Source organism: Melanerpes formicivorus, unplaced genomic scaffold (assembly GCF_026170545.1).
Source record: "Melanerpes formicivorus ecotype bairdi unplaced genomic scaffold, bMelFor1.0.p_v2 SCAF_37, whole genome shotgun sequence".
NCBI classification, from domain to species: domain Eukaryota; kingdom Metazoa; phylum Chordata; class Aves; order Piciformes; family Picidae; genus Melanerpes; species Melanerpes formicivorus.
In genome coordinates this window covers 3,961,712-3,974,905 of record NW_027142389.1, presented here as the reverse complement: position 1 = coordinate 3,974,905, position 13,194 = coordinate 3,961,712, and the positions used below count along the sequence as shown (strand labels likewise).

Here is a 13,194-nt window from a genome sequence, read left to right as displayed (position 1 = left end):
TGCCAGACTCCTGGCATGCAGCTTTGCTGCCACCACGAACTGCTCAAGAGATTTGCTGATGTCATTAAAAAAGGGAATGTGCAGCTTGGATGAATTACGACATTGAAGTCAGGCCAAGGCCATCTGCTAGCTGTAGCCAAATGTAATTAATGTGGTGGGGTAGAAACTCTTTTGTCCCCTGCAGTATCTGATAGGAAAATTGTAACCTCACTGTCTTTTAATTACATTCTCCAGATCAGAGAGACACAAACAATACAGAGAATAAGTGCTGAAAGAAAGAAACAAGAAAGATTCAATCCCTCCTAGCTTCTGTGCTGGGTGTGCTCCTGGCTCCTGAGCGGTTTGGAGCTGCCTGTTTCCTGTGCAAGTGGTTTTGTGGCTATTTTGTGTGTTGCTAAACACACCCATGAGTGGGCATACACAGAGTGAGACAAGGATTTAGACACAAGTCTGTTTCCAGCTCTGTAGATGCCTGTGTACATCTGCTTGTTTGGTGCAGAGTAGCATTCAAGTGAGTGCTTGTAGTGACCTCTCCTAAGGTGAATGACAATCCCCTGCCAAGTTCCTAAATACTCTTGCCACAGGAATTAGCAGGCCCACACTGCTGGTGAGGATCTTTATTCCCATACACAATTATCATATTACATAGCTGTAGGATGAGGGAGGTGATTCTCCCTCTCTGTTCTGCTCTTGTGAGATCCCCACCTCCAATACTGCATCCAGTTCTGGTGTCCCCAGCATAAGAAGGACACAGAGCTGTTGGGGTGAGTCCAGGGAAGAGCCACAAAGATGATCCATGGCCTGGAGCACCTCTGCTATGAGGACAGGCTGATGGAGCTGGGGTTGTTCAGCCTGGAGAAGAGAAGACTCTGGAGAGACCTTAGAGCTGCCTTCCAATTCCTGAAGGGATCCTACAGGAAGGCTGCAGAGGGACTTTTCATGAGTGTCCTTGTTAGAGCCATGAGCTACTCAGAAAGTTACCTGAACCTCAAGCCACCACAGTGAGGGTGTCTAAAGATAGGACAAGGGGGAATGGTTTGAGGCTGAGGGAGAGCAGGGTTAGGCTGGAGCTTAGGAAGGAGTTCTTCAGTACAAGGGAGGTGAGAGTCTGGAACAGGCTGCACAGGGAGGTTGTGGATGCCTCTTCGTGGGGGTGTTCAAGGCCAGGCTGGATGAGGCCTTGAACAGCTGAGGCCCTGTAGGGGGGGAGGTTGGAGCAGATGATCTCTGAGGTCCTTTCCAAAAAAGATAAGAAAACTGCGCAGCAAAACTACTGAGTAACTGTAAAGTAAGATCCTGAGATGGGCATGTGGGTATTAAGCCAAAAGCAGTGGTGCCTTATGCTTATTTGGAATCTCATGCTTGCTTGGTTGTTCTTTTTGTGTTTCTTTTCAGCTTAAGATTTGTCAGTGGAAGCAGAGATGGAACAGCAAGAATATGGCACTATCATCAGCAGGACTGGAAGAGTGTGGTCCTGGATATGGCTACTAAAATGACAGGGTAAAGCAAAGAGAAACAGAACTCTCAGAATCACACACTGAATTCCAGCATGGTGGGGGTTGGAAGGGATCTCTGGGGATCATCGAGTCCAGTGTTGCACCACCCTCATGGGGCAGAACTGGTTCCTAACATCCAATCTAAATCTCTTCTGATTTCAAACCACTGTCCCTTGTCCTGTCCCAGCAGGTCTTTGCAGACAGTCCCTCTGCAGCCTTCTTGTAGCCCCCTTCAGGTACTGGCAGGCTGCTATTAGGTCTCCCCAGAGCCTTCTCTTCTTCAGGCTGAACACCCCCAGCTCCCTCAGCAGCTCCCTCAGCCTGTCCTTATAGCAGAGCTGCTCCAGCCCCCTGATCAAATTCGTGGCCCTCCTCTGGACCCACTCCAGCAGGTCCCTGGTTCTGTGTTTAGTGTTAGCTGACAAAGTAAGATTTGGGTTTGTTCAGCAGGTAATTTCCTATTCTAGAGTTTACTCATGTTGAAAAATGCCTTGTAGGAAAAGAAATGAATAGAACTGACTAGAAAGGACTGGGGTAGATCAGGATGATCACTCAAGAGCAGAAGAGAAATTTGTTTTCTTTAAGGAAATAAAGCTCTATAAATCTTAGTGGCACTGGGTATTTCCTGTGTCTGATTTCACCATCCTTCATTCCCCTGCCTCTGATTTTTCCATCCTTCATTCTCCTGCCTCATTCTCCTGCCTTAGCCAGAAGCCACAGCGGTGGCAGCCATGCTCTCCCTAATTCCATACTGAAGTAGCACTGCCAAATGTTTCCATGTGCAGTTACTGATCTATTTCTTCTTCAAATTATCAATTTCTTCAGCAACAACACAGCATCTGGGGAGGACAAGGTGACTAAACTGAAGGTTACCATGGTGGCTTGGGATAGATACGATGCCACTGTCATCACTGCAGTCAACAATTTCCTTCTCAAAGTGTGGAACTCATCTACAGGGCAGCTTCTGCATAGCCTATCTGTGAGTAAAATCATCCCAAATGCTTATAGTTCAGTTCTGAAGTTGATCTGAGGCTCATCTGCATCATCCTTCTCTGTGAGGAGGAGTGTTTGGTCCTGAAGTGTGCCACCCGGCCTGTGTGTGGTACCTGTCACAGGGAAAGGAGCTGAGGACTGAAACGCTGCTAACCCCTGGTGTGCTGGCTGAGGAGCCACCAGATTAGAGGCTTGCAGCTGTCCTTGCTGCTGGTTCCTGTTTCATCCCTGTCAGTCTCCATCCCCCCTGTGCTGAGCTGCAGTCCAAGGCACACGTAAAGTGGACAGTGATAGTGCCCAGCCTCTGACAGAAAGCTCGACTGAGTGCAGTTCTAGCCTAGGATCCAGGGAGTTCATACAGTCATGGAATGGTTTGGGTTGGAAGGCACCTCCAGAGGTCCTCCAGTCCAACCCCCTCTGCACTCAGCAGGGGCATCTTCAGCTAAATCAGGCTGCCCAGAGCCCTGTCAGGCTTTACCTTGAACACCTCCAGGGATGGAGCTCCAACCACCTCCCTGGGCAACCTGTTCCGGTGCTCCACCACCCTGAGGCGGCTGACTGCCTGAACTGAGATGTCCCCACACTGAATCTTAGCGTGTTTGGAGCTACCCCATGGAGAAATACTACTTTGTTTTTCACCCTGCTCTCATTGCAGGGCCATGATGATGAAGTGTTTGTGCTGGAGGCCCATCCCTTTGACCAGAGGATTGTCCTCTCGGCCGGGCACGATGGGAATATTTTTGTTTGGGACATAGACAAAGGAACGAAAATCCGCAACTACTTCAACATGGTAAGGATGAGCAGGGCAGGACTGGGGGGTTGATCACGAGCACAAAGCAGATTTCATTCTGTACCTCCTGTGGCCAGTGTTGCAACAGGGTTATGGGGGAAACCTCTATGTATCAAAAAGAAAGCTCCACGCGCTTCAGTAAGCGGTGCCCGAGTCTGGGCCTGTGCATCCCAAGTGCAGCAGCAAGTCTTTCCTGGGGTCTGTCACCCCTGAATAGTATTCATGTGTGTGGGCATGATTGTACCATGGAATCCCAGAGTCCCAGCATGGTGGGTATTGGAAAGGACCTCTGGAGATCAGCCAGTCCAACCGCCCTGCTAGAAGAGTCGCCCACAGCGGGCTGCTCAGGGCTGCAGTGTTCAGGCAAGTTTGGAATTTCTCCAGAGGAGGAACCTTCACAAGCTCTCTCTCTGGGCAGCCTGGGCCAGGGCTCTGGCACCCTCACAGGAAAGGAGTTTTTCCTCATGTTCAAATGGAACCTCCTGTGCTCCAGTTTGTGCTCATTGCCCCTGATCCTGTTACGGGACACCACCGAGAAGAGTGACCCCATCCTCTTGCCCTCCACTCTTCAGATACTGTAAAGCATTGAACAGATCCCCTCTGAGTTCAGCCTCTCCTTGTCAGAGAGATGCTCTAGTCCCCTCAGCACCTTTGTAGCCACTGCTGGACTCTCTCCAGTACTCCCTTGTCTTTTCTTAACTGGAAAGCCCAGAACTCAACCAAGTACAGATGTGGCCTCACCAGGTCAGAGCAGAGGGAGAGGAGAACCTCCCTTGACCTGCTGGTCATGCTTTTCTCAATGCACACCAGGAGACCATTTGCCTTCTTGGCCATGAGTGCACATTGCTTGCTCATGGTGAGCTTATCCATCAGCACTCCCAGCTCCTTCTCTGTGGAGCTGCTTTCCAGCACGTCAGCCCCTAACCTGTACTGATGCAGGGGGCTATTCCTCCCCTGGTGCAGGACCCTACTCTTGCCCTTGTTGAACTTAATGAGGCTCACCTTTGCCAAAAAGATTGTAGTGACTGCCAGGGTGGGGCAGTGAAAAGCAGTCAGCCTGTGTGGTGTGGCAGAGTGCTGTGGGCTGGGAGATGGCATGGTTGGCTCTGTACCACCTTAATTGCCACATTTATCTTGAGGTGCCCAGTGCCAGGTTTGTTGGTTTGGCTGCAGTGCTGAGAGAAGGCAGCTGTGCTGCTCCAGGACCTGAGCTGGCCTTCTGGCACATGGGGCTGGGAAACCTGCTCATACAGAGCCAGGATGTCTGAGGTCTTTGGTGCAAGCTTGCCCTGTCTGCCATTAACATAAAATGTAGACTTCTAGGGAGTTGTTTCAGGACAAAGAGAAAATGCCAGGTTTTATTTCATTGTTCTGAAAGCTTTAATAATTAAGTGGTAAAAATTGTACATGTAAATCAGTCTGGAGCAAGAGGAGAAATCACACAGAATTAAGATGAAACAGGTGAAACTTGTATAAAACCCTTACAGTGAAAGGAATACTCTCTGCTTGTACACAGATTGAGGGCCAAGGCCATGGAGCTGTTTTTGACTGCAAGTTCTCACCAGATGGACAGCATTTTGCCTGCACAGACTCCCATGGACATCTGCTGCTCTTTGGTTTTGGATGCAATAAATATTATGAAAAGGTGAGTTGAAGGGATTTTAAATTCTTCTGTGTCTTGTCCTGGTTTTGTCCCGGCAGTGTTTGTGTTACAGTGTTTGTGTTACAGGTCATTCCTGCAGCCTGCCTCAGACTAAAGAGCAGTTGCTGTTTTGTAGTCAGAGAATGGCTTAGGTTGGAAGGGACCCAGAGATCATCTGGTCCAGCCCTCCCACCATGGACAGGGACACATCTCAAATAGATTCAGATGCTCAAGGCCTCATGCAGCCTGGCCTTGAACACCCCCAGGGAGGAACCATCCACAACCTCCATGGGCAGCCTATTTCAGAGTCTCACCACCCTCATGCTGAAGAACTTCTTCCTCAGCTGCAGTCTAACCCTGCTCTCCCTCAGCTTCAAACCATTCCCCCTTGTCCTGTCTATAGACACCATCATGAAAAGTCCCTCTGCAGCCTTCCTGTAGGATCCCTTCAGCTATTGGAAGGCAGCTCTAAGGTCCCTCCAGACTTTTCTCCAGGCTGAACACCCCCAGCTCCCTCAGCCTATCCTCACAGCAGAAGTGTTCCAGCCCTTGGATCTTCTTTGTGGCCTCCTCTGGACTCATTCCAACAGCTCTGTGTCTTTCTTATGCTGGGGACACCAGAACTGGATGCAGTATTGGAGGTGGGGTCTCACCAGAGCAAAGGGGAAGAACCATGAAGATTTAGGCAAGAGAATCCCTAGACAGAGGAACAAAGCCATGAACATTTATCTCTTCACCTCTGTTGGCATCTTCTACTGTTGAAAGGTTACATCAGACCTTGATAATAAAAGAGATCTGTGGTAGGGATCTGTTCTCTGTCATGACCAGCACCAGAACAAGAGGACACAGTCTCAAGCTCCTCCAGGGGAAGTTTGGGCTCAAGGTGAGGAGAAAGTTCTTCACAGAAAGAGTAATTTGCCATTGGGATGTGCTGCCCAGGGAGGTGGTGGAGTCACCATCCCTGGGGGTGCTCAAAAAAGGAGTGGACATGGCACTTGGAGCCATGGATTAGTCGTCAGGAGGTGTTGGGTGATAGGTGATAGGTTGGTCTTGATGATCTCTGAGGTCTTTTCCAACCTTGTTGATTCTGTGTTTCTGTGATCTCTTCTGGTGATCCTAAGTGTGGGAGGTGTGGTTGATGGGGATGGGAGCCACTCCAGATGGCCACTGCTTGCCTCACCAGCTGGCTGTTGTTGCAGATTCCAGATCAGATGTTCTTCCACACGGATTACCGACCGCTGATCCGCGATGCCAATAACTACGTGCTGGATGAGCAGACTCAACAGGCTCCACACCTTATGCCTCCTCCATTCCTGGTGGATGTTGATGGAAATCCTCATCCCACGAGATTCCAGCGGCTGGTGCCGGGGAGGGAGAACTGCAAGGACGAACAGCTCATTCCTCAGCTGGGATATGTAGCTAATGGTATGCTGGCTAAAACTCCTGCCTAACACATGTCCTGCGCAGTGCTGAGCACCGGCTCAGTGGGATGGGACTGCGAGGGTTTGTTTGTTTCAGTTGCCTTCTGAAACTGGTGGTTTTAATGCAGTGCAGAGGTAGGAGATGGGGGTGGCTTTATGGCATAAAGGAAAGGGTGTGGAGTTAACATGACTGGAGGCAAGACAAGGAGAATACAGAGTTATAAAGTCTGTGGGCTTCCATCAGGTGTATGACAAGATGTGACAAGATGCTCAAAGAATTTCCCTTAGACCTCAGTGTAGCTGTGTGTGTGAGTAAGGAAGCAGGAAGGTAAGAAAGACACTGTCAAAAGAGCTTTGGCTTTTTTTTAAGCAGGTTTTTTTTTTGCTGTGGGGCTTGTTCAGCCTGGAGAAGAAAAGGCCCTGGGGAGACCTTCTTGTGGCCTTTCAGTACTTAAAGGGGCCTGTAAGAAAGATGGGGACAGACATTTTAGCAGAGCTTGCTGTGACAGGCTAAGGGGTGATGGTTTGAAACTAGAAGAGGGAGATTTGGACTAAATACAAGGAAGAATTTTTTCCACTGAGAGTGCTGAGACCCTGGCCCATGTTGCCTAGAGAGGTGGTAGATGCTCCATCCCTGCCAACATTCCCCTTAAGGTTGGAGTAGGCTCTGAGCAACTTCATTAGAGATGTCCCTGCTGACTGGAGGGAGTTTGGACTAGATGACCTTTCGAGGTCCTTCCAACCTAAGGCATTGTGATTCTATGATACAAACTTCTGCAATCTGCTGATCTGAAGGAGAGATCTTCCATTATTACCTACAGAGGCATTGGTTTTTCCCTGCTGTTTTCAAGGGTTTGTATTCGTATTCTGCTTGTGGTGTGGAATGTTAGGCTTTTATTTAACTTCTGTTTCAAGCTTTGCCTCCATTCACCACAGGAGAGGGGAAGGCTCACTAGTGTTCAGCTGTTTGCCAGAGCAGACAAGTAACTGTGCACAATTTGAAGTACTCAGGAAACCAAAAATCTTTTTGTAAGCAGTTGTGACTCTGTTCTTGTCAAGGTGATGGTGAAGTAGTGGAACAAGTCATTGGGCAGCAAACAAACGACCAGGATGAGAGTATCCTTGATGGAATGATCCGGGAGCTGCAGAGGGAGCAAGATCTGAGACTGATCAATGAGGGAGAAACTCTTCCAAACCCTCCTCTCAATAGATCCCACTCTGTTAATGGAGGTAAGTGTCTCTCTAGGTGAAAATGTTTACCTAAAGCACAGTGAGGTACTAATCAGAATATGTTAGCTAAGATAGAATAGAATAGAATAGAATAGAACAGAACAGAACAGAACAGAACAGAACAGGTTGGAAGAGACCTTCAAGATCATCGTGTCCAACCCATCAACCAATCCAACCCACCTAAACCACTAACCCATGGCACCAAGCACCCCATCAAGTCTCCTCCTGAACACCTCCAGTGATGGTGACTCCACCACCTCCCCAGGCAGCCCATTCCAATGGGCAATCACTCTCTCTGTGTAGAACTTCTTCCTAACATCCAACCTAAACCTCCCCTGGCACAGCCTAAGACTGTGTCCTCTTGTTCTGGCTGCCTGGGAGAAGAGACCAACCTCTGCCTGTCTACAACCTCCCTTCAGGTAGTTGTAGAGAGCAAGAAGGTCACTCCTGTGTCTCCTCTTCTCCAGGCTAAGCAACCCCAGCTCCCTCAGCCTCTCCTCACAGGGCTGTGTTCCAAGCCCCTCACCAACTTCATTGCCCTTCTCTGGACTCGTTCCAGCAAGTCAACCTCCTTCCTAAACTGAGGGGCCCAGAACTGAGGCTGTCTTGGAGGATTTTTTCTTTCTGGTCCTTACACACTTTGTTAACCTCTGTGGAGCAATTGGACATTCAGCAGAGACTAGCAGAGGTATTAAGAGTTGAAGGTGCAACTGAGGGCACACAATAAACTGGGCTGTATCTGATTACCTCCAGCCATTAGACTGTAATCATTGCTGTTATAAACCTTTCCTAAGAAACAAAGTTCACTGTGTAGTCTTGATGGCAGTCACTGCAGAGGTGATCCATGATAAGTGCTATGAATTCTATGTCAAGATAACAGAGTAGAATTGGAGATTGTCAGTGGAATACAGCATTGTGACAGCAACAGGAAGCCATTAGGCTGCCACAACGTGATATGCTAGGGCTGAGCATCAGTGTTTAGAAATAAACGTCTGCTCTGCCTTAGTGTTTCCTTAGAAAGCCTGAGATGATTCTCTTGGTAAATGTTCTGCTACTGTGATTTCATTTCTCATCCTCAAAGTGATTAAAAATTGAAAGCCAACTCAATCAGATGTGAACAGCTGACTGAGGCAGCTGATGGAGTGCAGCTGATGTAAGGGAGCAGATGCTGCTGACTTGTGCTGCAAGTCATTCCCAGCTCCTGAAAGGTTTACATCTGCTAATCAATTAGTTCTAGGTTAAATGACTGATTGCACATGTTTGAATTAGATTTCCTGGTAAAGCTCATTGGGATTGCTAGATTTGAAGTTGCTTGTTTTGGAATTCAAGAAGGATTAGGAAAAATATGAGAGAAAAATGCTGAACATGCACTTCTGCTTTGCTCTGAAATGGTATTGGCAAGAAGGTAGCCTGGAAGCCAGCTTCAGCTCACAAGAAGTCTGTTCTGCTTCTTGTGTGGTGAAATCCTGGTTGTCCATTTCCTTTGCATAGCCCTGTCTTTGTGTGCAAGGGAATTCCCAGGCATGAATGATGCAGAAATTACTTACCTTACACTACTGGCACTTGGCTGCCCCAGCTGCCCATTTGTGGGGGTTAATCAGAGGATGTACAAAACACCTCATATCTAAATAGCCTTTCGTTTTCAACTGCAGGTTTACACAACTGTGAATGCAAAGCATTCATGCAGTGAACCTTATTTAAGCATCTGGGCATTCTGTTGATGCATTCCCAAATGATGAGATAAATAAAGGCAGTGCTGGCAGTGGTTCTGATTCTGTCATACAATCATTAAGGTTGGGAAAAACCTCCTAAGATCATTGAGTCCAGCCATTAACTGCCAAGTCAGTCTTTCTTCTCTCACTTTGTGTCCCAGAGTGTGTTTTCTCCTGACCATGTGGCACCACGTTGTTGTGCTACCTGATGAAAACCCCAGTAGATAAGTATTAAAAACACAGAGGAAATGGAGGTACAGAAACCTTAAGCCTTGCAGCAGATTATTGGTTTAGATGTTACTGTGTTAGATGTTGACCTTTAGACAGTTGACGAGACTTTGATTTGAAAGTCACAGAAGCCAAACATGGTGGGGGTTGGAAGGGACCTCTGGAAATCATCTACCCAATGCCCCTGCTAAAGCAGGGTCCCCCACAGCAAGCTGCCCAGGATTGCAGGATTCAGTCAGCTTTGGAATATCTTCAGAGGAGGAGACTCCACAACCTCCTGGGCTGCAGTTTGTGCCTGTTGCTGCTCATCCTGTCACTGGGCACCACTTAAAAGAGTCTGGCCACATCCTCTTGTCCCCCACCCTTTAGACATTGATAAGCATTGATCAGATTCCCTCTCAGGCTGCTCTTCTCCAGGCTAAGCAGCCCCAAGGCTCTCAGCCTTTCCTTGTCACAGAGGCCTCCAGGCCCCTCAGCATCTTTATGGCCTCCGTTTGGACTCTCTTCCGTAAATTCCTTGTCTCTCTTGAGCTGGGGAGCTCAGTACTGGCCACAATACTCCAGATGTGCCTGTGAAACTTTTCTCATAGGTTATGTTCTTTGCTTGCCTTGTATTTCTCAGGTGCAGCAAGGCTCAGTGATGTTACTGTCGCTTACACATCGCCAGCTGTCTGAAAACACTAAGGGTGCTGAGCACAGAATTTGTTTGTTTATCACCAGAAAAGAATTTCCATGCAGTCCTTAAGCTTTAAATTCTGCCTTTTACTGATGGTTTATAGAACTGAAGGGGGGGAAAAAACCCATCTTTTTGTTCCTTAGCTCTTCGAAGTCCAGGTTTGGATGTGTCATCCCCACCCAACGTTGGTCTCCGGAGGAGCGGCCAGATCGAAGGGGTGCGGCAGATGCACCACAACGCGCCCCGAAGTCAGATGGCAACCGAGAGAGATCTCATGGCGTGGAGCAGGAGAGTCGTGGTGAACGAGCTTCCTCCAGGCATCAGCAAGTAAGATGCTAAGCTCATGATCTTCCATGCACCTCTGCTGGGTTTTAAATAGGGTTTTTTCTCACAGATGTCTCGGCTATTTTTTGCATGTCTGTTTGCAGTTCCTCCTGGGGTTCCATCTCTGCTGGGTAGCTGAGAACAGCAATTCCTTCTCTTCACAACTGAGCCTTTTCTCAGTAGTTCAAATACCACATTTCCCTGAAACTTCACTAAAGAGACCCCATAAAGCCAATCTTAATACCTTTCAGTGTACTTAAAAATAATTATGCATGCTCAGCTAACAAATTTACTTCCTTAACTGGTGACTTCAGGAGTGAAGTTGGTGGGGAGGCTTCTAGGAGGATTTGTGTGCTGTCTTCTTGTAGCAAGGGGACCAAAAGCATTTGAATGTGTCTGCTAATGAGGCTGCCAAGTTCTTTCATGATCTATTGAATAAAATGGATGTTTTCCTGTGTGTGATCAGGGTGCAGGAAGAATGCCGAGCTGCCAAAGGTGAAATCGAGATCAGTTTATACACTGTTGAAAAGAAGAGGAAGCCCTCCCACACCTTGCAACGGGTGAGTTAAGTTACTCACAGAGAGAACCTGCCTGTGGAGCAGTTCTGAGCACTAGGTGAAAAAAAAGACAAGTAAAGCCTCCCCCCAGCATTTTATTAAATGATTGAGAAGATCAACAGTTCTGTTTCTCTGTCTCTCTGTTCTCCTCTAACTGCTTTGTCCCTCTTTATAGTTTAATATGTAGACAGCAATGGTAGATCCCTTTCCCCAAGGCATCCCAAGATGCTGGGAGAGGAAAAGTGGAGCCACAGTGGGTGTTCAGTTTGACTTGTGGAAACTAGGAGAAAGAATAGAGGTGACATCAGCTTTTATCTTATCCAGAAACTTCCTAACTTCCTTTCTCAGACTGCTGCTTGAAAAAGTAGAATTGATACTGAACCAGCCCCCCAGCTGCGTGTGCAGCGAAACGAGCCACGAGTGGGTAGAAGATGCCTTTTCCCTGGGATACAGCACTCACCTCAATGAGGCAAATGCTAACCCTGTCGCTCATGATTAAGTCTCTAACCTTGTCCTTTCTGTCCCTCCTGTGCTAAAAGAATGACTACCAACCAGGGAGTGGCAGGTCCTTGAGAAGGAACCAGCGCAAGCGGCAGCACGCCTACCAGACGCGCTCCACCATCGAGCACAGCCAGCCAGGAGCAAATCAAACCACGCGTGCACGGGAGGAATCTGACAGCTCCTCAGAGGTCTGATACAGCAAACAACCATTTCAATAGCTTCCCTGTTCCCAGACAGTGTGGTGTGACAACAGATATACCGAGAGCACCGTTTACCCTTAAGGCTCCAAGGTTCTCTGTGTAGGAACACTCGGATGATTGAGCGTCTCGGACGCGTGGTGTTTACTGTAGTGTGTTGATCTTGGAGAGCAAAGGATCAATGCCAGTACAGTGTTCAAAACTAGCTCAAAACAGCTTGGGTATTTTTAGAAGTGTGAAACATTCTGAAGTAAGTTTAACTGGGTTGTGTCAAACCTCTTGCTATTTTGGGATTTCCTCCTGCACGTGTATTCTGGGTCATACATACTCAGCACTTTGATTGCATCTGGGGTCTGTAGGCTGCTGTTGGAGGAGATGGAGTATTGGTATTAATCACTAGTGTTGGCAAGGGAAGAGCTTAAAATATACCAGGTTAAATAGAACCTGGTATATTTTAAAGTGAAGTAAAAAGACCCTGAACATTGCCACTTGTAAGTGCTCTGAATGTACAGAGCAGCTAAAAAGCTGCCCACTTGACACTGAGATTTATTAATCATAGAAATAAGACCTCTCTATAGTTCCCATACCATTGAAAATTGCTTATCTTTCTATATTAATTAAGATACAGACTTATTTAAAGCTAACCCAGTCCTGAAATACAAAGCCCTCCTCAGGTGAGACAGGTCATACAACTTGCTCCAAACAAAACTGATGCAAACAAAACCTTTGCTGTTTGATTCCCCCCTAATCCAGGAGGATGAGACTGTTGGCACCAGTGATGCATCTATGGATGATCCCATGGCAGCGTGGCAAAGTGAAAGCAGTTCCAGGTATCACAGAATCCCAGCATGGCGAGGGTTGGAAGGGACCTCCAGAGATCGTCTAGTCCAACCCCCCTGCTAAAGCAGAGTCACCCACAGCAGGCTGCCCAGGATTGCAATATCCAAACAGGTTTGGAATCTGTCCAGAGAAGGAGACTCCACAACTTCTCTGGGCAGCCTGCTCCAGGGTTCCAGCACCCTCACAGTGACAAAACTTTCCCCTCTGTTCCTGTGGCACCTCCTGTGCTTCAGCTTGTCCCCACTGCCCCTTGTCCTATCATTGGACATCCCTGAGAAGATCCTAGCTCCATCCTCCAGACACTGCCCTGCACATCTTTATCAATATTAATGAGGTTACCCCTCAGGCTCCTCTGCTCCAAGCTGAAGAGCCCCAGCTCCCTCAGCCTGTCCTCAGCAGGGAGATGTTCCACCCTCTTAATCATTTTTGTGGCTCTGTGCTGGACTCTTTCAAGCACTTCCCTGAGGTCCTTCTGGAACTGCTGGGCCCAGAACTGGCCACAATATTCGGGACGCAGCCTCCCCAGGGTGGAGTAGAGGGGGAGGAGAACCTCTCTCGACCTACTAACCACAGCCCTTCTAATACAG

The 13,194-nt window shown here is 48.0% G+C and overlaps 1 protein-coding gene across 1 annotated transcript in view; it reads left to right on the top strand.

The window, feature by feature from the left end:
- Positions 1 to 13,194, top strand: part of BRWD3 (bromodomain and WD repeat domain containing 3) — a 74,372-nt gene that overhangs the window by 34,958 nt on the left and 26,220 nt on the right. The window contains exons 13-22 of the mRNA XM_068157645.1: positions 1,396 to 1,500; positions 2,322 to 2,475; positions 3,145 to 3,279; positions 4,796 to 4,924; positions 6,121 to 6,346; positions 7,402 to 7,572; positions 10,332 to 10,515; positions 10,979 to 11,072; positions 11,609 to 11,758; positions 12,521 to 12,597. Of these exons, the coding sequence (XP_068013746.1) occupies positions 1,396 to 1,500; positions 2,322 to 2,475; positions 3,145 to 3,279; positions 4,796 to 4,924; positions 6,121 to 6,346; positions 7,402 to 7,572; positions 10,332 to 10,515; positions 10,979 to 11,072; positions 11,609 to 11,758; positions 12,521 to 12,597 (1,425 nt within the window). The remainder of the gene's footprint in view (positions 1 to 1,395; positions 1,501 to 2,321; positions 2,476 to 3,144; positions 3,280 to 4,795; positions 4,925 to 6,120; positions 6,347 to 7,401; positions 7,573 to 10,331; positions 10,516 to 10,978; positions 11,073 to 11,608; positions 11,759 to 12,520; positions 12,598 to 13,194) is intronic.